The following is a 26,076-nucleotide window of genomic DNA, read 5'->3' on the forward strand; positions in this document are numbered from 1 at the left end:
GGAGAAGAGGAGTTTGTGGCACAACTCGACTAGAAGAAGGGATCGGTTGGTAGGACATGTTCTGAGGCATCAAGGGATCACCAATTTAGTATTGGAGGGCAGCATGGAGGGCAAAAATCGTAGAGGGAGACCAAGAGATGAATACACTAAGCAGATTCAGAAGGATGTAGGCTGCAGTAGGTACTAGGAGATGAAGAAGCTTGCACAGGACTCTGCTTTCCCTTCTTTGCTTAGAACTGAGTTTCCATCAACGCTCTTGATATTCATATTAGTGGCTTTCTTTTCTCCAAAGGTCTCTTTAATTTTCCTGTAGGCAGTATCTATCTTACCCCTAGTGAGATAAGCCTCTACATCCTTACATTTGTCCTCTTGCCCTGATGGTATAAATGAGAATTAACAAAGAGCTTGCTACCTGAGTTTATTTCAGCTGGCAGGCAGTTACTGACCACTTCGTATGATATACAATCTGTATCAGCTGATTTTGGGAATATATTGGAAACTTTCAAACACAATACGAGTCAAAATCGTTGAAGTAGTTATAAATGCCACCTAACATGCACTGTTTGTCGAAGCAGCATGACTTCAGACAATTAAGTACAGTGCAAGGAAGCTCTTTAAAAAGTATCTGCAGTGATAAAATGGAACAACATTCAATGAGCAAGCATTACATCATCCAGCTACAACTGCAGACACGGACGGTAAGTATTTTGCAACGTTTCCACATTTTCACATCCACGAGGGTATGAGCAAATTGTTACACCAACATTAACGGACATATAAAATGCCTTGTTGCACAGTCAGTCACGAGCAGGCAGTTTCGAGTAATGGATGTACGACTGTAGCTCCCTGTAGCATTTCTGAGCGTGTGGCATCGACCTGCTGGAATTGCCCAAGTCTGTCAGAATGCACAATGGACGTGAAGGGATGCAGCTGATCAGACAGGATGCTTACGTATGTGTCACCTATCAGAGTCATATGCAGACTGTAGAGGTTGATAAAAAAGAAAAAGAGAAGAAAAGAAAAGGTTGAAAATGTGAGAAGAAATCATGAATGAAAAGGGGTTTTTAAAATCGTTAATGGCCACGAAAAAGGGAAAGAATGAAATGCAAGTCGGACTTCATATTACAGAAAAGTTATCGCACTTCGTGATTCGGAAAAGCTATTGTTGGGATGGTCCTTGTGGCGTTTCTGAGCAAAAGTCAAACCAGTTTCCACTACAAAAATTATTTGAAATCGACCAGATAATAATAAAATGTGATTAACAGGGGGAAATGGTGTAGATAAGAGTTCATTCTTTACCATGTTAACACGTCTTGTCTCGTGCGACATCCAGGTCTTGTTCTCCAAAAATTTCCTATCGCATTTCTGCGTGAAAGTTGTACCTGCCCCGAAATTTTGCAGTCGTCCAGGAATCACAAAACCGTCTTGGTATTGAATGCAATTTATTTTATGTTGCTACTTCCATCCTCTGAATTTCATACTAACTTCCACCATACGTCTGCACATCAATGAGTTTTTTTTGTCTTAATCCGAAGCAGACTACCTAATAAGTAAGTTAAGCGTCTGCTCTCAAAGACAAAAGCGGGTAGAAAAACAAGAAGAGTAACAATTTTAGTACCATCATTTTCTTATATATTTTCTCTGCCGTCGAGCGCTCGTACAGCTGCGATGGTATAATTTATATCTGAGGGGATGAGTGTAGCGCGGCGAAATTCAAAGTCCCGCTACAAGACATATCTGGTGTCCTGCATAACTCCAACTGCACGCGCCTCACACCATTACAGAGCCTCCACCATCTTGGACAGTTCCCTGCTCACATGCAGGGCCCACGCATTGATGGTGTAGTTTCGAAACTTGTACACATCTATCTGCTCAATACAATTTGAAATGCGACACAGCCGACCAGGCAACATTTCTCCAGTAATGTCGGTGTTGACAGGTCCAGGTCATAAAGCTTTGTTTCGTGCAGTCATTGAGGGTACAAGAAGGGGCCTTCACCTCCGAATGTCCATATCGACGGTATTTCGTGGAACGGTTAGAATGCTGACATTTGTTGATGGCCCGGCACTGAAATCTGCAGCGATTTGCAGAAGGGTCACACTTCTGTCATGTTGAACGAGACTCTTCAGTCGTCATCAGTCCTGTTCTTGCAAGATCTTTTTCTGATGATAGCGATGTCAGAGGTTTGATATTTTAACAGATTCCTGATATTCACGGTACACTTGTGAAGTGGCCATATGGCATAATCCCCACTTCATTGCTACCTCGGAAATTCTGTGTCACATTGCTCAAGCGCCAACTGTAACACCACGTACAAACTCACTTAAATGCTCATAACCTGTCACTGTAGCAGTAGTAACCGATCTAACAACTGCACCAGACACTTGTCGTCTTACGTAGGCGTCGCTGATCGCAGTGCCGTATTCTGCCTGTTTGCATATCTCTGTATTTTAAGACGTATGCCTATACCAGTTTCTTTCGCACTTCAGTGTACATGTGCAGAATGAAGCGACAAATGAAAATTTGTACCAGGGACGGGATTTGAACCTGGGTTTTCTGCTCACTAGGCAGATGTGCTGACTACTCGCCACCATCGCACAATGGCTTTGCACAACTGCACAGACTTTTGGACTCAGTCCAAATTCCCAATTACACCTCACTTCCTTAGTGTTCCCCATAAACATGAATAGCACTGCAGAGGGTCTCCAAGAGCAATTGAATAGTACCTCAGCGTCAAATGAAATGGGGGATCCTGAATGAAACCCAGCCATAGATGCTATAATTAAATGAAACTGTAATAGTTTCAGAGATCTTTTCAAATCTCAGATATTTACGATGTACGTATGCAGACTGAAGCAAAGAATGAAAATTTGTTTTCCAAGGCCAGGATTCAAAGCCGTGTCTACAGCTTACTACGCAGACGCACTGACCACTACCTCACCCTGGAACAGTGCCTTTGCGCAACTGCAAGGACTTCCCTAGCACACTGAACAGAAAATTGCATACACAGTTTGTCCCGCATACCTTAAGTGCTAACAAATTTTTATTCAGTCTGCATACAGACATCACAGATGTCTGAGACTTGAAAAGGTGTCTGGAACCATACGGTTTCATTTGAGTATAGTACCTACACTCGGATTTCATTTAGGAACTACCGTTTTGTTCAGTGCTGAAGTGCTATACCGATACAGTCGGAGAGCCTCTGTAATGCTGTTCATGTCTGAGGGGAGCACTAAGTGGGCTGAGGCACGCTAGGGCAGTCCGTGCAGCTCTGCAAATCCACTGTGCCAGGGCGGTGTAGCGGTCGGCCCATCTGCCTAGTCGGCAGGAGACGGGTTCGAATCCCGGCCTAGGTACTAATTTCCATTCGTTACTTCAGTCTGCATATACAGGGTGGTCCATTGATAGTGACTGGGCCAAATACTTCACAAAATAAGCATCCAACAACAAAAAAATACAAGGAACGAAACTCATCTAGCTTGAAGGGGGAAACCAGATGACGCTATGGTTGGCCCGCTGCCATAGGTAAAACAGATATCAACTGCAGAATGAGATTTTCACTCTGCAGCGGAGTGTGCACTGATATGAAACTTCCTGGCAGATTAAAACTGTGTGCCCGACCGAGACTCGAACTCGGGACCTTTGACTTCCACGGGCAAGTGCTCTACCATCTGAGCTACCGAAGCACGACTCACGCCCGGTACTCACAGCTTTACTTCTGCCAGTATCTCGTCTCCTACCTTCCAAACTTTACAGAAACTCTCCTGCGAACCATGCAGGAGACGAGGTACTGGCAGAAGTAAAGCTGTGAGTACTGGGCGCAAGTCGTGCTTCGGTAGGTCAGGCAAACGTCCCGAGTTCGAGTCTCGGTCGGGCACACAGTTTTAATCCGCCAGGAAGTTTCAGATATCAACTGCGTTTTTTAAAATAGGAACCCTCATTGTTATTAGATATTCATGTAGTGCGTAAAGAAATATGAATGTTTTAGTTGGACCACTTTTTTCGCTTTGTGATAGATGGTGCTGTAATAGTCACAAACGTGTGACAGTATTTGCTTCGTGATACATTACCGGAGTTAAAATGGACCATTTACCAATTGTGGAAAAGGTCGATATCGTGTTGATGTGTGGCTATCAAAATGCCCAACGGGCGTGTGCTATGTATGCTGCTCGGTATCCTGGATCACATCATCCAAGTGTCCAGACCATTCGCCAGATAGTTACGTTATTTAAGGAAAAAAATGTGTTCAGCCACATGTGAAATAACAACCACGACCTGCAACAAATGCTGATGCCCAAGTAGGTGTTTTAGATGCTGTCGTAGCTAATCCACACGTCAGTAGCAGACAAACTGCCCGCGAATCGGGAATCTCAAAACGTCGGTGTTGAGAATGCTACATCAACATCGATCGCACCTGTACCATATTTCTATCCACGAGGAATTGCATGGCGACAACTTTGAATGTCGTGTAGAGTTCTGCCACTGGGCACAAGAGAAATTACGGGACGATGACAGATTTTTTGCACGCGTTCTATTTTGCAACAAAGCGTCATTCACCAACAGCGGTAATGTAAACCGGCATAATATGTATGCACTATTTGGCAACGGAAAATCCACGATGGCTGTGACAAGTGGAACATCAGCGACCTTGGCGGGTTAATGTATGGTGTAGCATTATGGAAGGAAGGATAATTGGTCCCCATTTTATCAATGGCAATCTAAATGGTGCAATGTATGCTGATTTCCTATGTAATGTTCTACCGATGTTAGTACCACATGCTTGACTGGATGACAGAATGGCGATGTACTTCCAACATGACGGATGACCGGCACATAGCTCGCGTGTGGTTGAAGTGGTATTGAATAGCATATTTCATGACACGTGCATTGGTTCTCGAAGCACCATACCGTGGCTCACACATTCACCGGATCTGACGTCCTGATTTTGTTCTGTGGGGAAAGTTGGAGGATATTTGCTATCGTGATCCACCGACAACGCCTGACAACATGCGTCAGCGCATTGTCAATGCATGTGCGAACATTACGGAAGGGGAACTACTCGCTGTTGAGAAGAATGTCGTTACACGTATTGCCAAATGCATTGAGGTTGACGGACATCATTTCGAGCATTTATTGCATTAATGTGGTAGTTAGAGGTAATCACGCTGTAACAGCATGCGTTCTCAGAAATGATAAGTTCAGAAAGATACATGTATCACGTTGTAACAACGTTCCTACATTCTGTATTTTAATTTAAAGCAAAAATAGTGGTCCAACTAAAACATTCATATTTCTTTACACACTGCATGAATATGTAATAAAAATGGGGGTTCCTATAAAAAAAAAAAAAAAAAAAAAACGCAGTTGATGTTCGTTTGACCTGTGGCAGTGCCACAGTGCCATCTAGTGGGCGAACTATAGCGCCATCTGGTTTCGCCCTTCAAGCTAGACAAGTTTCGTTCTTTGTAGTTTTTTCGTTAGACGCTTATTTCTTGAGATATTTGGCCCAGTCACGATTAACGGACCACCCCGTAGACATCACTAATGTTTGAGAACAGAGAAGATTGCTGGAACCATATAATGTCATTTGGTATTAACTCTGTGGAGTGAGACATTATAAAGAATTTTAATGTATTTTAGATTAATAAAAATGTGAGATGACACATAGGTTTTGGAGAGTCACATTATAAGGTGCTGGGCAGTTCTCGTACCTGATGTAGAGCGGAGAGGACAGTCGCATCTCGGCGCCGCTTACAGCAGTGCCGTCTCCAGTCTCCGGCAGCTGCCGGTATTCCGCCGGGCCCGTGTAGGGTGTATCGTGTTGCCGGCGGTGGTGTTCGCGGCGGCTGAGGTGCGAATGAACTCGGCGCGCGGGCACCGCCACCTCGAGACCCCTGCAGGTCGGTCTCTTCACGTGCCGGCAGCAGAATTTCCCATTCTCGAACATCTCCTCGCACTGCGGGTCTGCAAATGGCAAATGTAGGAATTTTACAGTGGGCATGTAGTTTCACTGTACACAAAGACATTCATCTTCGTGCAATGTAATATTGTGCAGGGCAGAGAGATGGTATTGGTTTATCAGCGAAGCTGTGGTGTTGTGACACTGGCGAAGCTGTGGTGTTGTGACACTGCTAGGTTCCAATGTGTGTCATGCTCATCATCTTCAGGCAGCTGAACGGAGTGGACAGTGTCTTCAAAGCAGGATATAAGATGAACATCAACAAAAGCAAAACGAGGATAATGGAGTCTGGTGAAATTAAATCACGTGATGCTGAAGGAATTAGATTAGGAAATGACACACTTTAACTAGTAGATGCGTTTTACTGTTTGGGGAGCAAGATAACTGATGATGGCCGAAGTACTGTGGATATAAAATGTAGAGAAATTTGTTAATATCAGGTATGGATTTAAGTGTCAGGAAGTCTTTTCTGAAATTATTTGTATGGAGTGTAGCCACGTATGAAAGTGAAACATGGATGATAAGTAGTTTAGACAAGAAGAATGCTGAAGATTGGATGGGTAGATCACATAACTAATGAGGAGGTATTGAATAGAATTGGGGAAAAGAGGAGTTTGTCACACAACTTGACTAGAAGAAGGGATCAGTTGGTAGGACACGTCCTGAGATGTCGAGGGATCACCAATTTAGTACTGGAGGGCAGCGTGGAGGGTAAAAATCGTAGAGGGAGACCAAGAGATGAATACACTAAGCACATTCAGAAGGATGTAGGTTGCAGTAGGTACTGGCAGATGAAGAAGCTTGCACAGGATAGAGTAGCATTGAGAGCTGCATCAAAGCAGTCTCTGGACTGAAGACCACCACCACCACCACCACCACCACCACCACCACAACAACAACAACAACAACAAACGTCTTCAAGTAATGTCATGATTGCGTCTAGTTCATTGCTTTATAACTGCTGGACCACAGAGTCATCTGTCGACAGCCCACCGGGTGCCTCTGCAAGAGTTTTCGCGGCTAGTGGTGGAGAGCGCCCGGAGTGCAGAGGGAGTCTGGGCATTACACAGAACACCAACATATCAGAAGTGCTCAGCCCTCTGTTACCACATGGAAACAGAAAATGACAGCAGCGCTCCAGCAGCGCACAGTAGTGAACTACAAATACAAGAAATATAGTGCAGAAATCCGTATTATTGCTTTTTGAAATAATAGTACTAGGTGATAATATTTTAAATTTATACCACATGGGTGAGTCTGGTGGTGTGGCAGTAAAGTGTTTTTATTTATAAAACCCATTGTTGCAATTTTGACACTGTGGCTTTATCAAGTGGAAATTATGTTCCTGAGTATGGCCATCTTGTGCGTATTGCACTTTTTGGATTGCAACATTAATATGTCGCTCATATTCTGTTTAATTTTTGCTCTCACCCATAGTGTTGGGAGGGGTAAATGATTCGATATTTGTTTTTCTTTCATATGAAATAGAAAATGGTTTCATCACGTGGTATTCTGTGGATTCATGCCTATTCGTTACTGCTTACAAATCTGTGTAGGAACTGCTCAATTTAAACGCATAGTAAGCAATTGCTCATATTCTAGTTATTTTTGTTACCATCTGTTTTTTGTATTCTCGCATTTAATGGAGGACACTACAATTTTCATTGACTCCTGTTGTAATGTACTGTTTGCAATACCTTTTAATGACATGTGAAAACATCCATGTAACTACAGTTTCATTTTTAGCATTTGCTTTCCCACCAAAGTAATTGTCTTTGCTTTCTTTGGTGGTGTAGAATCAGCATGTCTCCACTGCTTTGACTGTTGTTTTGCCTCTGGGGTATGGTGGTGCACCCAAGTTTCATATGTGGTTATGAACCGGAGCAAAAAATATTGTTCGCTTCTCCTAAAATGGGTCAAACATTGTTCCAATATGTCCATTCTTGTGCATTTTTGATCCAGCATCAAGAGCCGCAGCACCCATCTTGCAGATAATTTTTTCATTTCTAATTCTTCAGTTAAAATGTGATATACCCTTTCAGATGACATCTGGCAAACGTTAGCAATTTCATGCACTTTCAATCGGCGATCCTCCGTGACCATTTTGTGCGCTTTTGCAATGATTCAGGAGTAGTGAAGCATCTCGGCCGACCACTGCACAGATCATCATCTTAGCTCTCCCGACCAAATTTAAGTTCATTTGTCCAGTTGGCAGCAGTTGAATATGAAGGAGCAGAGTCCTCCAGCACATTCTGGAAATCGGTACGAATGTCCTGTGCTTTCATACCACTCTTTACGAAGTATTCAATCACTGCTCGAATCTCGATTTTTTACCACCTCCGCAAATCACTACGCGGGAACAACAACAGAGCCACGTCACCACCACAGCTCTCTTCCAAGATCACTGATGTGGCATGTGTTCACAGGCAACAGCCCAATGAATATGACGTGAACAACTCGTTGCGCTTGCACTGACCTCTCGTAGTGATTCTGAGAACCTTTCAAATTGCCCTTGCATTCTCTTACTTTATTTGTTTACCAGCTCAGTAGCTGCGGTTGCCCAGGTATGTATTCTAATACTGTTAGTCCATTTCCTCATTCAACCTCTGTCCACCTACTCATCTGACTCTCTCTGAAGGAAGAATGTTCTAGTCACCAAGACTACGAAGCGTACGGCCTACTCATCTAAATCCACACCCATAGTCTGCAAGACACTGTTAAATGCATGGCATTCAGTGGCAAGAACTAATGCCATTCAAAGTACAGCAACACACTCAGTCCGTGACTGACAAGATGTACTAAAGCTGAATAGACAGTAGCTGGAGGTGGTCATATGAACACTTGCCACTCGGTATGCGGCAACAGCAGTCAAACGGCATTCAGAAGAAAGACACTTCGACTGACACAAATTTTTTCAGTAAAGTGTCAAAGTATTTGTAACAAAGTTCCCCAATTCACTGCCTGCCAGGAAAGTTCTCATGTTCAGATTATTCTTGATACTGACATCTGGCTGAAACCCAAAATGGAAAGCTCCGAGATATTTAGCGAGTCACGGAACATATATCGGACAGACAAAGATATTGTCTCTATTGAGGTTGAAGTTCAATATGACAGTGAAGTCATCTGGTTGCGTATAACAGGTGTAGGTGAAACCAGGTTTACTGTTGGATGTTTGTACCGGCCACCCAATTCTGCAGTGAAAGTTCTACAGTCATTCAAAGAAACTGTGCGGCCTGTTGTTGTTGTTGTGGTCTTGAGTGCTGAGATTGGTTTGATGCAGCTCTCCATGCTACTCTATCCTGTGCAAGTTTCTTCATCTCCCAGTACCTACTGCAGCCTACATCCTTCTGAATCTGCTTAGTGTATTCATCTCTTGGTCTCCCTCTACGATTTTTACCCTCCACGCTGTCCTCCAGTGCTAAATTGGTGATCCCTTAATGCATCAGGACATGTCCTACCAACCGATCCCTTCTTCTAGTCAAGTTGTGCCACAAACTTTTCTTCTTCCCAATCCTATTCAATACCTCCTCATTAGTTATTTGATCTACCCATCTAATCTTCAGCATTCTTCTGTAGCACCACATTTTGAAAGCTTCTGTTCTCTTCTTGTCTTAACTATTTATCATCCACATTTCACTTCCATACATGGCTACATTCCATACAAATACTTTCAGAAATGACTTCCTGACACTTAAATCAATACTCGATGTTAACAAATTTCTCTTCTTCAGAAACGCTTTCCTTGCCATTGCCAGTCAACATTTTATATCCTCTCTACTTCGACCATCATCAGTTATTTTGCTCCCTACATAGCAAAACTCGTTTACTACTTTAAGTGTCTCATTTTCTAATCTAATTCCCTCAGCATCACCCGACTTAATTCGACTACATTCCATTATCCATGTTTTGCTTTTGTTGATGTTCGTCTTATACCTTCCTTTCAAGACACTTTCCATTCTGTTCAACTGTTCTTCAAAGTCCTTTGCTGTCTCTAACAGAATTACAGTGTCATCGGCGAACCTCAAAGTTTTTATTTCTTCTCCATGGATTTTAATACTTACTCCGGACTTTTCTTTCATTTCCTTTACAGCTTGCTCTATATACAGATTGAATAGCATTGGGAAGAGTCTACAACCCTGTTTCATTCCCTCAAGAAATTTCTCACCATATGTAAAATCACTAAGGGGGTCTAAGACTTCCATTCAGTCCCTTGTTGACCAGGCTAATGTGGCAGCTGAAGATAGCAAAACAAAAGCTGAAGTTTTAAATTTCGCATTAAAGAAAGCATCCACACAGGAGAATCATACAAACATACTGTCATTTGACCATCGGACAGACTCACTTATGGACAACACGGTAATAATTATACCTGGTGTAGAGATACAACTGAAAGATTTGAAAGCAAATAAATAACCAGGTCCAGGTGGAATACCAATTCAATTTTACAAAGAGTATTCTATGGCATTGGTTTCTTACCTACCTTGCATTTATTGTGAATCTCTCATCCAACAAAGTCCCAAGCAACTTGAAAAAAGAGCAGGTGACTCCAGGAAATAACATGGATAAAAAACAGACCTGCAAAATTACAGACCAATATCCCTAACTTCTCTTTTCTACAGAGTCCTTGAACGTATTTGCAGTTGGAATATAATAAGCTTTCTTGACACTGAGAAGCTTATGCCCAAGAAACTCAGCTTGCCCTTTTCTCGTATGATATAGTGAGAACTATGGAAGACGGGCAAGAGGCAGACTCTGTACTGCTAGGCAAAAACAGACATAATGTCTTATGGGACAACAGCAATCAGTGATTTTATAATGTTACTTAAAAACCGTCTTGATTGCAAATTTTTTTAAAATATTTATATGACCGGTTTCGGTTCATTCAGAACCATCTTCAGATCTGTAAAAATAATGATACTAATTTACTATTTCACGGAAGCAAATCTTTTTCATCCTATCTAATCAACATCAAATGTTGATTCGGGTGTATATAAGATCAAATGTAATGACTGGTGTAAACAATATATAGGGCAGACTGGTAGGAACTTTTAAACCAGATTCAGGGAGCACACCTACTCTAAAAACAAAACAGGTTTTGGGGCGCATATGGCTGCGACAAAGCACTCAGTCACGAACACTGAACACAATTTAGACATCCTGCATAGAGTCCATAAGGGACAGTTTCTTAACATTTTGGAAGAAATTGAAATATACACCCACAAAAATAAAGATCCGGATTTAATCCTCAACGAGCAAAGCGAATTCAATCATAACGCCTATTTTAGCATTTATGACGACCTACTAAGATGACAACTGTTGCGTGTGGAGATCCAGGCTGAGGGATGAGAGATGGTGCGCGGTGGAGAAGCCGGAAGACGCGTGCAGTGCCTGGCGTCGTTGACGGGGCCCTCCTGTGCGGCCCTCTTGCCCGCGGCGATGGACATCAGACGACTGAGCGGACCGCGGCACAACACCGAAATGGCGGGAAATACGGAAGCAGACCGTAGAGGAAAACAAGTTCACACCATCACCATAGATATATAAATCGCCCTATGTTTTTTAGATCGTATAAAAATGATAATTTTACTGTTTTTTTATTAATGCTGACAAGTACAGATATTAACCTTGACATTACATATTTTAATTAAGTATTTTTAATTAATAAAAAAAAGATCTACAGAATATAGTATGTGCAAATGGAATGTAACAAATGTACCAGACGCCACCTGTCGGTAATAGTGTTATAATTAATATAAATGACGTGCACTCTGCCAACCAATTTTATGTGACGTAGCATGTGAAAACTGCTGGATTTGGACGGGTTACTCCTGTAACTGAAATATCAGGTACGCTCTGGTACATTTGATGTTGATTAGATAGGATGAAAAAGATTTGCTTCCGTGAAATAGTAAATTAGTATCATTATTTTTACAGATCTGAAGATGGTTCTGAATGAACCGAAACCGGTCATATAAATATATAAAAAAAAATTGCAATCAAGACGGTTTTTAAGTAACATTCTGTATTGCTAGATTTCCAGAAAGCGTTTCACACGGTGCCACATTGTAGACTGTTAACAAAGATATGAGCATATGGAATAATTTCACAGATATGAGAGTCACTCGAAGATTTCTTAAATACTAGAACCCAGTATGTTGTCCTGGAGAGTGTGGTGCGTGCCCCAGGACTCCAACCGCGTGCTAATGTAGTCGACGCCGTAGAGCTGCTACTGCCACAGCTCTCGATGCAGAGTAAAGACACGAGGTGATATGACGTCAGTCCCCGTAGATTAACGGGAGAAAAAAAACCTGAAAAACTTCCGAAAAGGCGTTCCTCGGGTAGTCACTGTATCTCAATTACAAGTCCGCAGCATTTCCACTTATGCGAACTCGTATAATTGATTCTTTTTATTATTAATATTGTATTGTTAATTTGTATATTGAGCAAGCAATAAAGGAAACAAAAGAAAAATTTGGAGTAGGTATTAAAATCCATGGAGAACAAATAAAAGCTTTGAGGTTCGCCGATGACATTGTAATTATGTCAGAGACAGCAAAGGACTTGGAAGAGCAGTTGAACGGAATGGATATATCTTGAAAGGAGGATATAAGCTGAACATCAACAAAAGCAAAACGAGGATAATGGAATGCAGTCGAACTAAATCGGGTGATGCTGAGGGAATTAGATTAGGAAATGAGACACTTAAAGTAGTAAATGAGTTTTGTTATTTGGGGAGCAAAATAACTGTTGATGGTCGAAGTAGAGAGGATATAAAATGTAGACTGGCGATGGCAAGGAAAGCATTTCTGAAGAAGAGAAATTTGATAACATCGAGTATTGATTTAAGTGTCAGGAAGCCGTTTCTGAAAGTATTTGTATGGAGTGTACCATGTATGTAAGTGAAACATGGACGATAAATAGTTTGGAGAGGAAGAGAATATATGCTTTCGAAATGTGGTGCTACAGAAGAATGCTGACGATTTGATGGGTAGATCACATAACTATTGAGGAGGTATTGAATAGAATTGGGGAGAAGAGGAGTTTGTGGCACAACTTGACCAGAAGAAGGGACCGGTTGCCAGGACATGTTCTGAGGCATCAAGGGATCACCAATTTAGTATTGGACGGCAGTATGGAAGGTGAAAATCATAGAGGGAGACCAAGAGATGACTACACTAAGCAGATTCAGAAGGATGTAGGTTGCAGTAGGTACTGGCAGATGAAGAAGCTTGCGCAGGATAGAGTAGCATTGGAGAGCTGCATGAATCCAGTCTCAGGATTGAAGACCACAACAACAAACAATGTTTGGGTACGGCATTAATAGTGTGCTGTGCGCGCACGCGCACACACACACACACAGACACACACACACACACACACACACACACACACACACACACACACACACACACACAAGCAGACATATTTAAAGGCAAAGAGTTTGGGCAGAGATGTCAGTCGAGGCAGAAGTGCAGAGGCAAAGATGATGTTGAATGACAGATGAGGTATGAGTGGCGGTAACTTGAAATTAGTGGAGATTGAGGCCTGGTGGATAACGAGAAGAGAGGATATATTGAAGGGCAAGTTCCCATCTCCGGAGTTTGGATAGGTTGGTGTTGGTGGGAAGTATCAAGATAACCCGGACGGTGTAACACTGCCAAGATGAGATTGCCGCGCACCAAGGCATGTTTAGCCACAGGGTGATCCTCATTACCAACAAACACTGTCTGCCTGTGTCCATTCATGCGAATGGACAGTTTGATGCTGGTCATTCCCACATAGAAAGCGTCACAATGTAGGAAGGTCAGTTGGTAAATCACGTGGGTGCTTTCAAACGTGGCTCTGCCTTTGATCGTGTACACCTTCCGGGTTACAGGACTGGAGTAGGTGGTGGTGGGAGGGTGCATAGGACAGGTTTTACACCGGGGGCGGTTGCAAGGGTAGGAGCCAGAGGGTAGGGAGGTTGGTTTGGGGATTTCATAGGGATGAACCGAGAGGTTACGAAGGTTAGGTGGACGGCGGAAAGACACTCTTGGTGGAGTGGGGAGGATTTCTTGAAGGATGGATCTCATGTTGGGGCAGGATTTTAGGAAGTTGTATCCCTGCTGGAGAGCCACATTCAAGGTCTGATCCAGTCCCGGGAAGTATTCTGTCACAAGTGGGACACTTTTGGGGTTCTTCTGTGAGAGGTTCTGGGTTTGAGGGGATGAGGAAGTGGCTCTGGTTATCTGCTTCTGTACCAGGTTGGGAGGGTAGTTGCGGGATGCGAAAGCTGTTTTCAGGTTGTTGGTGTAATGGTCGAGGGATTCAGGACTGGAGCAGATTCGTTTGCCACGAAGGCCTAGGCTGTAGGGAAGGGACCGTTTGATATGGAATGGGTGGCAGCTGTCATAATGGAGGTACTGTTGCTTGTTGGTGGGTTTGATGTGGACGGATGTGTGAAGCTGGCCATTGGACAGATGGAGGTTGACGTCAAGGAATGCGTGGAAGGTGTACACGATCAAAGGCAGAGCCACGTGTGAAAGCACCCACGTGATTTACCAACTGACCTGCTTGCACTGTGACGCTTTCTATGTGGGAATGACCAGCAACAAACTGTCCATTCACATGAATGGACACAGGGAGACAGTGTTTGTTGGTAATGAGAATCACCCTGTGGCTAAACATGCCTCGGTGCACAGCCAGTGCATCTTGGCACAGTGTTACACCGTCCGGGTTATCTGGATACTTCCCACCAACACAAACCTATGCGAACTCCAGAGATGGGAACTTGTCCTTGAATATATCCTCTCTTGTCGTTATCCACCAGGCATCAATCTCCTCTAATTTCAAGTTGCCGCCACTCATACCTCACCTGTCATTCAACATCATCTTTGCCTCTGCACTTCCGCCTCGACTGACATCTCTGCCCAAACTCTTTGCCTCTAAATATGTCTGCTTGTGTCTGTATATGTATGGATGGATATGTGTGTGTGTGTGCGCGCGAATGTATACCTATCCTTTTTTCCCCCTAAGGTAAGTCTTTCCGCTCCTGGGATTGGAATGACTCCTTACCCTCTCCCTTAAAACCCACATCCTTTCGTCTTTCCCTCTCCTTCCCTCTTTCCTGAAGAAGCAACCGTCGGTTGCGAAAGCTAGAAATTCTGTGTGTGTGTGTGTGTGTGTGTGTGTTTATTGTGCCTGTCTAACAGCGCTTTCCCGCTTGGTAATTCTTGGAATCTTTGTTTTAATTTATTTTTCCCATGTGGAAGTTTCTTACCTTTGGACTAACGGCCACCGTCGGCCTCGAAGTAGTTCCCGTCCGCACGTACACACGGGTCCCAGTGCTTCTGCCACTGGTCAGATATTTTCCGGAAGCCCTATTCTTTGAGGGTGTTTAGGTTCGTTTGAGCAGTTACCAGAAAGCGCCACGTGCAGCTACGATGACGTAAGCAGCCCGTGCTTGGTGCTTTCTGCTCATACACTTTTCGTCACATTTCTGGTGGGGTATCAAGTGACCGTGTATAGCCGTGCGGCATGTTGTTGAGTGGACATGCTGAGTTGTACTTAGAGCAATTGTTTTATCATATCCCACACAGATAAGAGGATGCAAAAAAGGAAGCAGTTATTTTATAGTACTTCGAGCTGTGGTGTCTAATTTTGAAGTGATATTTTGCCAAGAACTGCTTCCTTATTTGCATCCTCTATGGGATTTGATAAAACAATTGCTCTAAGTACAAGTCAGTATGTCCACTCAACAACATGCCACACGGTATACATGGTCACATGATGCCCCACCAGAAATGCGACGAAAAGCGTATGAGCAGAGCAAGCACCAAGCACGGGCTGCTTACGTCATCGCAGCTGCACGTGGCGCTTTCTGGTAACTGCTCAAACGAACCTAAACACCCTCAAAGAATAGGGCTTCCGGAAAATATCTGACCAGTGGCAGAAGCAGTGGGGCCCGTGTGTACGTGCGGACGGGAACGACTTCGAGGCCGACGGTGGCCGTTAGTCCGAAGGTAAGGTTTTCGACAGATGGCAGCACCAGGCCTGAAAATTGTGGATAGTACCTCGTATGTAGGTGCAGAACATTCAATTTTCTGTCAGTGACGAGTGTAGGGAAAGGGAAGGAGACGGTGTCGAGTGCAGCCACCGCACCGCTGGCCGCGGGACCCACCGAGCGTCCAGTAGCTGCAGTATCTGCCACTGTCGTCGCCACGCTCCCCTCGCACTTTGACGAAGCACTTGTAAGACCACAGGCAGCAGCGTACCGAATTCTGCCAGACCTTCTTGTGGCGTCTGAAGTAGGGGAAGCTGCTCACGAGGTACGTGAAGATTTCCCACAGCGTCAGTCTCCTGCCGGACAAACAAGAGCACACGTCACAACCTGGATACCTCGAACTGAAACCGGGAGCAGAGGGCACATTTTCTGCACTTATGCTGTGTGTGCCTGAGATGTCCCTGTACCCCCTTGATGTTAGACAGCTGGGGAAATAAATACAGGGTGTCACAGAATAACGGGAGTGTTTGAACTGAGTAGTGGCAGCCACGGGCAGGTGGCAGCACTGCAGGTCTGCCATTTCAGCAGCCGTGGGTCAGTGGAACAGACAAGAGCGTGAGTTAACCACAAAATGTTTTATAAAATCAACGGTAGTTTGGTAGCGGCATACAGAGAGTTTTGACATTTTTGTAATTTAGGATGTCACGATGCCGGAAATGCACATCCTCCTATTGAACTATAAATTTTTTCCCTTATTTTGTTACCTGAAGATATAACATTTCTGTGTCTTTATATATTGTAATTGTTTTACTATTTGTATATATATATTTATCAAACAAAAGTGCTGGCAGGTTGATAGACACACAAACAAACACAAACATGCACACAAAATTCAAGCTTTCGCAACCGACGGTTGCTTCATCAGGATAGAGGGAAGGAGAGGGAAAGACGAAAGGCTGTGGGTTTTAAGGGAGAGGGTAAGGAGTCATTCCAATCCTGGGAGCAGAAAGACTTACCTTAGGGGGGAAAAAAGGACAAGTATACACTCGCGTACGCGCGCGCTCACACACACACACACACACACACACACACACACACACACACACACACACACACATATATATCCATCCACACATACACAGACACAAGCAGACATTTGCAAAAGCAAAGAGTTTGGGCAGAGATGTCAGTTGAGGCAAAGATGTTGTTGAATGACAGATGAGGTACGAGGGGCGGCAACGTGAAATTAGCAGAGGTTGAGGCCTGCTGGGTAACGGGAAAAGAGGACATACTGAAGGGCAAGTTCCCACCAACCTATCAGAACTCCGGAGATGGGAACTTGCCCTTCAATATATCCTCTTTTCCCGTTACCCAGCAGGCCTCAACCTCTGCTAATTTCACGTTGCCGCCCCTCGTACCTCATCTGTCATTCAACAACATCTTTGCCTCAACTTGTAATGGAACTTACAAATAGACATCATTTTATTTTATTATACACTAAAGTCATGTTAAAAAAGCTTTTGCTTAAGATAATACTAAGTTAGGTGTTGCGATCAATAATCGAAATTGGAATTGTATGTTCTTTGTAGCTTACGACCGTGATCTTTGGTCTACAACGGGTTTACGGCCACTTGAGTGTTGGCCACGGTTGAGTGTAGTTATGTATATGGTTTTGGCAATAAATGTGTTTTTGATACAAAGAAACCGTGGAGTACTGAGTCATTTTTCGATAGTCCAGCAATAATTAAAAAAACCCCACCTCTTCTTGGATCCAGAGCATCAAAGGAATCATCGCCTAGACAACGAGAAGCCACATGGACAACGCAGACTCAGCAGCATCAACAATGGAGACATTGTGGCCACCTCTACTAAAGTATTATGCAGCCATTAGCCACACCGTAATGGTGTCCTTATGGAGATAACTCCCCCCCCAAGGTAAGTCTTGCCGCTCTCGGGATTGGAATGACTCCTTACCCTCTCCCTTAAAACCCACATCCTTTCGTCTTTCCTTCTCCTTCCCTCTTCCCTGATGAAGCAACTGTGGGTTCCGAGAGCTTGAAATTTGTGTGTGTGTTTGTGTATCTATCAACCTGCCAGCGCTTTCGTTTGGTAAGTCACGTCATCTTTGTTTTTAGATATATTTTTCCCACGTGGAATGTTTTCATATATATATATATATATATACTTCCACATGGGAAAAATTAAAGATTCCAAGACTTACCAAGTGGGAAAGTGCCGGTAGATAGGCACAATGAATAAAACACACAAACACACACACAGAATTTCGAGCTTTCGCAACCAGCGGCTGCTTCGTCAGGAAAGAGGGAAGGAAAAGGAAAGATGAAAGGATGTGGGTTTTAAGGGAGAGTGTAAGGAGTCATTCCAATACCGGGAGCGGAAAGACTTACCTTAGGGGGAAAAAAGGAGAGGTATATACTCGCGCACACACACACACATATCCATCCATACATACACAGACACAAGCAGACATATTTAAAGGCAAAGAGTAAGGGCGGAGATGTAAGCGCGCTTCGTTACAGGATCATTTAGTAATTGCGAAAGCATTACGGAGATGATAGATAAACTCCAGTGGAAGACTCTGCAGGAGAGACGCTCAGTAGCTCGGTACGGGCTTTTGTTAAAGTTTCGAGAACATACCTTCACCGAAGAGTCAAGCAGTATATTGCTCCCTCCTATGTATATCTCGCGAAGAGACCATGAGGATAAAATCAGAGAGATTAGAGCCCACACAGAAGCATACCGACAATCCTTCTTTCCACGTACAATACGAGACTGGAATAGAAGGGAGAACCGATAGAGGTGCTCAGGGTACCCTCTGCCACACATGGTCAGGTGGCTTGCGGAGTATGGATGTAGATGTAGATGTAGAACTTGAAATTAGCGGAGATTGAGGTCTGGTGGATAACGAGAAGAGAGGATATATTGAAGGGCAAGTTCCCATCTCCGGAGTTCGGATAGGTTGGTGTTGGTGGGAAGTACCCAGATAACTCGGACGGTGTAACACTGTGCCAAGATGTGCTGGCCGTGCACCAAGGCATGTTTAGCCACAGGGTGATCCTCATTACCAACAAACACTGTCTGCCTGTGTCCATTCATGCGAATGGACAGTTTGTTGCTGGTCATTCCCACATAGAAAGCGTCACAATGTAGGTAGGTCAGTTGGTAAATCACGTGGGTGCTTTCACACGTGGCTCTGCCTTTGATCGTGTACACCTTCCGGGCTACAGGACTAGAGTAGGTGGTGGTGGGAGGGTGCATAGGACAGGTTTTACACCGGGGGCGGTTGCAAGGGTAGGAGCCAGAGGGTAGGGAAGGTGGTTTGGGGATTTCATAGGGATGAACCAAGAGGTTACGAAGGTTAGGTGGACGACGGACAGACACTCTTGGTGGAGTGGGGAGGATTTCATGAAGGATGGATTTAACTTCGGGGCAGGATTTTAGGAAGTCGTATCCCTGCTGGAGAGCCACATTCAGAGTCTGATCCAGTCCCGGGAAGTATCCTGTCACAAGTGGGGCACTTTTAGGGTTCTTCTGTGAGAGGTTCTGGGTTTGAGGGGATGAGGAAGTGGCTCTGGTTATCTGCTTCTGTACCAGGTCGGGAGGGTAGTTGTGGGATGCGAAAGCTGTTTTCAGGTTGTTGGTGTAATGGTTCAGGGATTCAGGACTGGAGCAGATTCGTTTGCCACGAAGGCCTAGGCTGTAGGGAAGGGACCGTTTGATATGGAATGGGTGGCAGCTGTCATAATGGAGGTACTGTTGCTTGTTGGTGGGTTTGATGTGGACGGATGTGTGAAGCTGGCCATTGGATTATTAAATTTTACTATTGTTAATTGTTCAGAACCATTTAATTCAAGTTCAAAATTAAATCTCTTATTTCTAAATTGCGTAGATTCAAGTAGCTTTTGAAATGATTGTTGAGGTAGCCCAAGACTAACCTTATTTTATTGAATTTCATAGTGCTTCAGAAACAAAGTTCACTATTAATTTCAGTCACTAAATTAACTTTCAATTTTCCGGTTTTATTAATTCTTTTGCTAAATTAAGTCAGAGTGTAGTGAAATTTATTACTTCTGACAAACATTCAGTTTTCACACAACACATGTCAACCTTCAGTTTCCATGCTTTCAGTGCTAATTATATGTGCATAATCTTTCATTTTCAGTTATTATAGGACTGGCGACCTTAACTTTCTCCAAATCTTAAATACCTAATTAATGCCAATTAATTGTTAACATAACAACTGCACATTTACTTTCTTTATTAATTTTATCCTTTTCTCAAAATTAATTTCCACCAATTTCATTTGCATTTTTCCTTTCATTTAGATGTAACCCTTTCCTCCCTCTTTACTGACAAATTAACTTCGGTGACAATTGCTTTTCCCAAATTTCCATTAGATGCTTCCATTAGGTGCACGCGGTTTAATTTTTCATTGTCATTAAGGTCGATAAGTGAGGGGGAGGTTACACTACTCTGTCGAAAAACAGGTTAAAATGTTGGATTAATAACTTTGAAGAGACTGAATCTGCCCCCACGAAGAAACCAACACGACGACCGAGAAGTGTGCGTTCTCCAGCGATCATTGCTGTTGTACGCGAGTCTGTTACGGAGCCCACGGCATTCAATTTGTAAGTGAGCAGCAGTAGTTGGAATGTCCCAGGAGAGTGTTTGTAGAATTCTTCATCTCAATTTAAAATTTCATCCACACAAATTACAGGTGGTGCAACAACTGAAGGACAACAATTACTGGTTACAATTACAATTCTGTAAACAAATGATAACAAAAATAAACAATGACGATGAATTTCTAAACAAGCTGCGGATGTCAGATGAGGCACGTTTTCATCTCACATGTTATGTGAATAAAGATAACTACCGTTACCGGGCAAACACAAATCCTAACAATGTCAATGAGTGTTCTTTACGCGCTAGTAAAGTGACAGTATGGTGCGGGCCGTATTTTTTTGCAAATGAACAGGGAAATGCAGTAACTGTCAATGACGATCATTACATGGAGATGTTAACAAACTTTCGTGATACCTGCATTGAACAACTTTCCAAATGCTCGAGAAGTCTGATTTCAACAGGACAGAGCAACATCACACACCGCACGGCAATCAGTCGCACATGTGTGAGAATTGTTTGGCAACCTTGTGATCTCACGATTTGGTAACATTCCCTGGGCCCCTAGATTGCAATATTTATTCATTTGTGATTTCTTCTTGTGGGGCTACCTCAAGAGCAAAGTCTACACGACCCAATCAAGAAGCCTGGATGAGTTAAAACAGAGATTTTGGGATGCAATTCGCAGTATCCCAGGCGAGATGTTGCAGCGGTCAGTGAGGAATCTCAACAGCAGTTTTCACGAATGTATTCGTACATGAGGATGCCGTCTAAATGATGTAATTTAAAGAAAAAGAAATGATAAATGCCATCAATGTTTTGTAAATGGCAAAGTTGTGAGGTTTCTATTACTACAAATGCAATTTCTTTCTTCCATCACTTCTAGTTCTATTGGATTGTGGAAATGTTGCCATTTCTCTGTTCCACTCTGTAGTTAATTTAAAGATTTTCCTGCTTTGTAATTAATGAAAAGCACTTCGGTCAATATTGCATTCTCTGACTTTATTTGTTTACCAGCTCAGCACACGGTGTTGTCCAGATATGTATTCTAGTGCTGACAGTCCATTTTCTCCTCCGCCCTCCGTCCACCCCCTCATCCGACTCTCTCTGAATTGACAGCAGAATTTACGCTACACTTGAACAACGGATTGACTTCGCGCAAATTACCTCACAGACGACGATTTTTCTTGTGGTGCAGACACCGTGTTGCTACACACATACAGCAGTGCAGTTGTGTCAAAACTCTGAACCTTCCTCTACCGAGAGGGGCACAATCTGTTTCTGTGTTTCATAGCTTTTCTATCATGCACAACTGAAATCTGTTCTTTGTGTCAGAATCTTACAGTATTGGTTCACAGGTGTACATCGAAGACAGTCTTTAAAGTTAGTCGCCTTCATTCTAAGTGCACTTTGTAACCCGAGGGTCGACACGTTCGATACCTTCGTAAAATAAACCTCTCACGCAGTCTTTGGCCCACTGGATGTTATTGTCAGTAGAAACCCTTTTTCCAACCAGCAGCAACTTCGGAAATGTGAAAACATGGAAATCTGAAGGTGGCAGAGGAGGACTGTCAGCCAACTCAATGGCTCTGCGGCTTTGGCTGTGCAGGATTGTACACTGCTCTGCAGCGAGCACATCCCCTTCGGTAATACGCCCCTTCTTTTGTTTTGTATTCTCCTCCGCTGTGGTTTCCAGGTTTTCCAGAACCACACACCATTGTTTCTCCCTGGGGCAATTATTTGTTACAGCTGTGTGGGCTGTTCCAACACTAGCATCGATTTCCTGCGCGAGTTTTCTTACTGACTTGTTTGGACTCGCAGACATTTTATCGGAAATATCGAGTTGTTTATCCTCAGACAAAGCGCTAGGACGACCACTTCTTGGTACATCTGTCACTGAACCCGTACTTTGAAATTTGTTAATCAAATCTCGCACAGTATCGCGTTGTGGGAGTGTTGTCTCCGGGCAAACTGAATTAAATATTTGACGAACTGAAACTGTACATTTACCTCCAGCTTTGAACACTTGTTCAACTAAAAACACATGATCTTCAATGGTTAGCATTTTAACAATGACAAAAATGAAATAAACAAACAAAGGAACTAAACTTAAACGTTCACATCAACAAGTAACGACACACACACCAACGATACTACTGCTACTGGCTGAGATAAACGAAACAGTGGAATGTCGGGAGAGTCCACTTGGAGGGAAGGAACCCAGGCAGGCGAAAAATCATACGGCACTGCGGAGAGACTTTTTATAAACACCCTGTATATCGAAACTGTAAAGCAAGCTGAAGGCAGTCACCGTAATTTGTTTTTGGATTATATAAAAGAAGGAGCTCTGAGCTCTTTTGCTCTCTCCCTCATTTGTTTATCAATGGCTATTTCACAAAATGTTTCAGTCTCATATCTGTAGCTTTTGGTTAAATAATTACACTAATTTAATAACAATAGCTGTTTTTGAATTAAGAACCTACTTTCCTCTTCCATTAATGCCAATCTCAATTTATTATGTTGCATTTTAGAACTTCTTCAGGGTGCAGTGAAGGAGAGTTGCCGACGAATCGTCTGGGGGTGCAGCCGAACGCTACTAGTGTTCAGTCGGCTTTTACTTTATCAAACTTTCATTTCAACATCCCTGAGATCTCTTTTAGCAGTCTTTTCTATCGGTATCCAGGAAAGGTAATTATGTAAACTGTACAAGTTTGAGATCGGTCACTGGCCTCTAAACAATGCTGTTGATCAATGTTCTCATTGGTCTGATGGGAATCTGATGCTGGTTGGCAGAAGATGATTTCCTACATGCGACTTAAGAAGCTTTGCGGCCAGCAAAAGCAATAGCCATAATATTACATTATTTTTCCTGTAAATACCAGTAATACCGTATTGTGGTCAGATCTGTATGTTATCGAGACTGCCTTGTACAGCAGGTGATTGCAGTTTTGGAAGAGTGCAACTATGTGGAAACCACTGTTTTAAAGCAAGATGGAGCAACACCTCGTGGCACTCACCCAGTGAGACATGTGATTAATGCAACCTGCCACAAATGAGTTATCTCTAGAGGTTGTCCACATGCATGGCCTGCAAGATTACCTGATCTCAAACCATGTGAGTTTTGGCTGCGAGGATATGTAAAAGATTGCATTTACCTGTGACATGTTCAGTCTCTACTGATCTGAATGCCAGTACGCCAGAACACACCGCTCAGATACCACCAGAACTGCTGCAAGCAATAGTCGATCGTGACATTTTACGGGTGCATCACCTCGTAATGTCTTCGGTGCTCGTATTAAAGTAATTCTGTAAGGGGTGGTTAATAATAAAATCAACATTACACGCCTTTCTCCCTTGTTTGACCTTTCCTGACCATGTCCTGTTCCTAATCCATTACATATGGAAACATTTCTATACACATTTCTTGCATTCACAGCACCAGATTTGCACTTGCTGACCAAACTGTAACCTTTTTGCTGATCATAAGTCAGGTCTGCATTAATGCATTAGAATATCTACCGATGTTTACTACTGTATGATAATTACAGCCCACATTAGACGTTTTTGAGTAGCTGCACTTCAAATATAAGCAACTGGTAGAAAAGAATGAAACAGAATTTTTTACGCATACTCGTTTCCTGAAGCCAAACTGAAATCCCGACAACAAATTATGGACACTCAATTTTTCACTGCTTTCTTGTACATTGCTTTCACAAAACCTTAGAAATTATTTGTAGGAAAGACATTTGTCAGTAATTGTAAAGAAACTTCACGAAAGGTATTATTTAAATACATATATATAAAAGGAAAAGAAATATTAAAGCAATCAGTACCATCATGACATTTCCTGGCATGAATTACATTAAGCAACAGAACTTGCTACAAAAGGGAACATCTGCTAACATACAGTGTAAAAGTATAAATAAATTGCCAAGTTTGGAAAAGTCCTCTATGTAGATGTCAACTGTTAAAGGTAAGGTGTCACAGGGAGTGTTGAAGATCAGATGCATTGATAAAGTAGGGAATTATGATGTTCTCTAACACGTCAACAAGAAAGAATGCCAAAAAGAATGAAAGAAATGGAGAGGTGGATTAGGTGGGCACACATATTATGACATCGACCATAGACGAAAACTGCATTCAATGGAATGGTGCACAAAGAGCATCAGATGGGTAGGCCCAGACACAAGTCACATGGAAAGTAATGAGGAGTAGCAGATGTCAAGCTAGTAATACAGTTGAAGAGCACAAAGTAGATGAAGTGAAGCAATTCTCCTACATTGGAAACGAAAGAAGATGTAAGAGACACGGGCAAAAGAATATGAAAAGCAGAGCAGCAAAGGCAAAGGGGTCACTCTTGGCCAAAACAAGTCTGGTAGTATCCAACATACATTTGGATTAAATGAGTGTGAACGTATGACGCATAGCACACATGGAAGAGAACCATGGACCTTGGGGAAACTAGAACAGAAGAAAAGAATGTTGTTGTTGTTGTTGTTGTTGTTGTTGTCTTCGGTCCTGAGACTGGTTTGATGCAGCTCTCCATGCTACTCTATCCTGTGAAAGCTTCTTCATCTCCCAGTACCTACTGCAACCTACATCCATCTGAATCTGCTAAGTGTATTCATCTCTTGGTCTCCCTCTATGATTTTTACCCTCCACGCTGCCCTCCAATGCTGAAATGGTGATCCCTTGATGCCTCAGAACATGTCCTACCAACCGGTCTCTTCTTGTCAAGTTGTGCCACAAAATCCTCTTCTCCCCAATTCTATTCAATAACTCCTCTTTAGTTATGTGATCTACTCATCTAATCTTCAGCATCCTTCTGTAGCACCACATTTCGAAAGCTTCAATTCTCGCCAATGACATCGTAATTCTGTCAGAGACAGCAAGGGACTTGGAAGAGCAGTTGAATGGAATGGACAGTGTCTTGAGAGGAGTATATAAGATGAACATCAACAAAAGCAAAACGAGGATAATGGAATGTAGTCGAATTAAGTCGAGTGATGCTGAGGCACTTAAAGTAGTAAAGGAGTTTTGCTGTTTGGGGAGCAAAATAACTGATGATGGCCGAAGTAGAGTGGATATGAAATGTAGAGAAATTTGTTAACATGGAGTATGGATTTAAGTGTCAGGAAGTCATTTCTGAAACTATTTGTATGGAGTGTGGCCATGTATGGAAGTGACATATCAGGGGTCACTCCAAGTATACATACCCCACACCATTACAGAGACTCTACCAGTGTAAACAATCACCTGCTGATATGCAGCGTCCATGGATTCATGAGTGTGTCTGTGTGCCTGTACACGTACATCTACATTCGCTCAATACAACATTTCTAGTCATCTACGGTCCATGTCGGTGTTGACGGGTGCAGGCGAGGCATAAAGCTTTGTCCCATGGAGTCTACATTTTATATGCTCTCTACTTTGACCATCATCAGTTATTTTGCTCCCCAAATACCAAAACTCATTTACTACTTTAAGTGAC

The 26,076-nt window shown here is 43.0% G+C and overlaps 1 protein-coding gene across 2 annotated transcripts in view; it reads right to left on the minus strand.

The window, feature by feature from the left end:
* The window catches only part of LOC126295256 (uncharacterized), a 232,045-nt gene that overhangs the window by 50,818 nt on the left and 155,151 nt on the right, over positions 1–26,076 (minus strand). For both annotated transcript variants that reach the window (XM_049987657.1, XM_049987656.1), the window contains 2 exons: positions 16,119–16,297; positions 5,712–5,964 (listed from right to left, as the gene is read on the minus strand). In XM_049987657.1, coding sequence (XP_049843614.1) covers positions 5,712–5,964; positions 16,119–16,297 — 432 coding nt within the window. The remainder of the gene's footprint in view (positions 1–5,711; positions 5,965–16,118; positions 16,298–26,076) is intronic.

This window comes from Schistocerca gregaria, chromosome 11 (genome assembly GCF_023897955.1).
Source record: "Schistocerca gregaria isolate iqSchGreg1 chromosome 11, iqSchGreg1.2, whole genome shotgun sequence".
In the NCBI taxonomy this organism is placed as follows: Eukaryota; Metazoa; Arthropoda; class Insecta; order Orthoptera; family Acrididae; genus Schistocerca; species Schistocerca gregaria.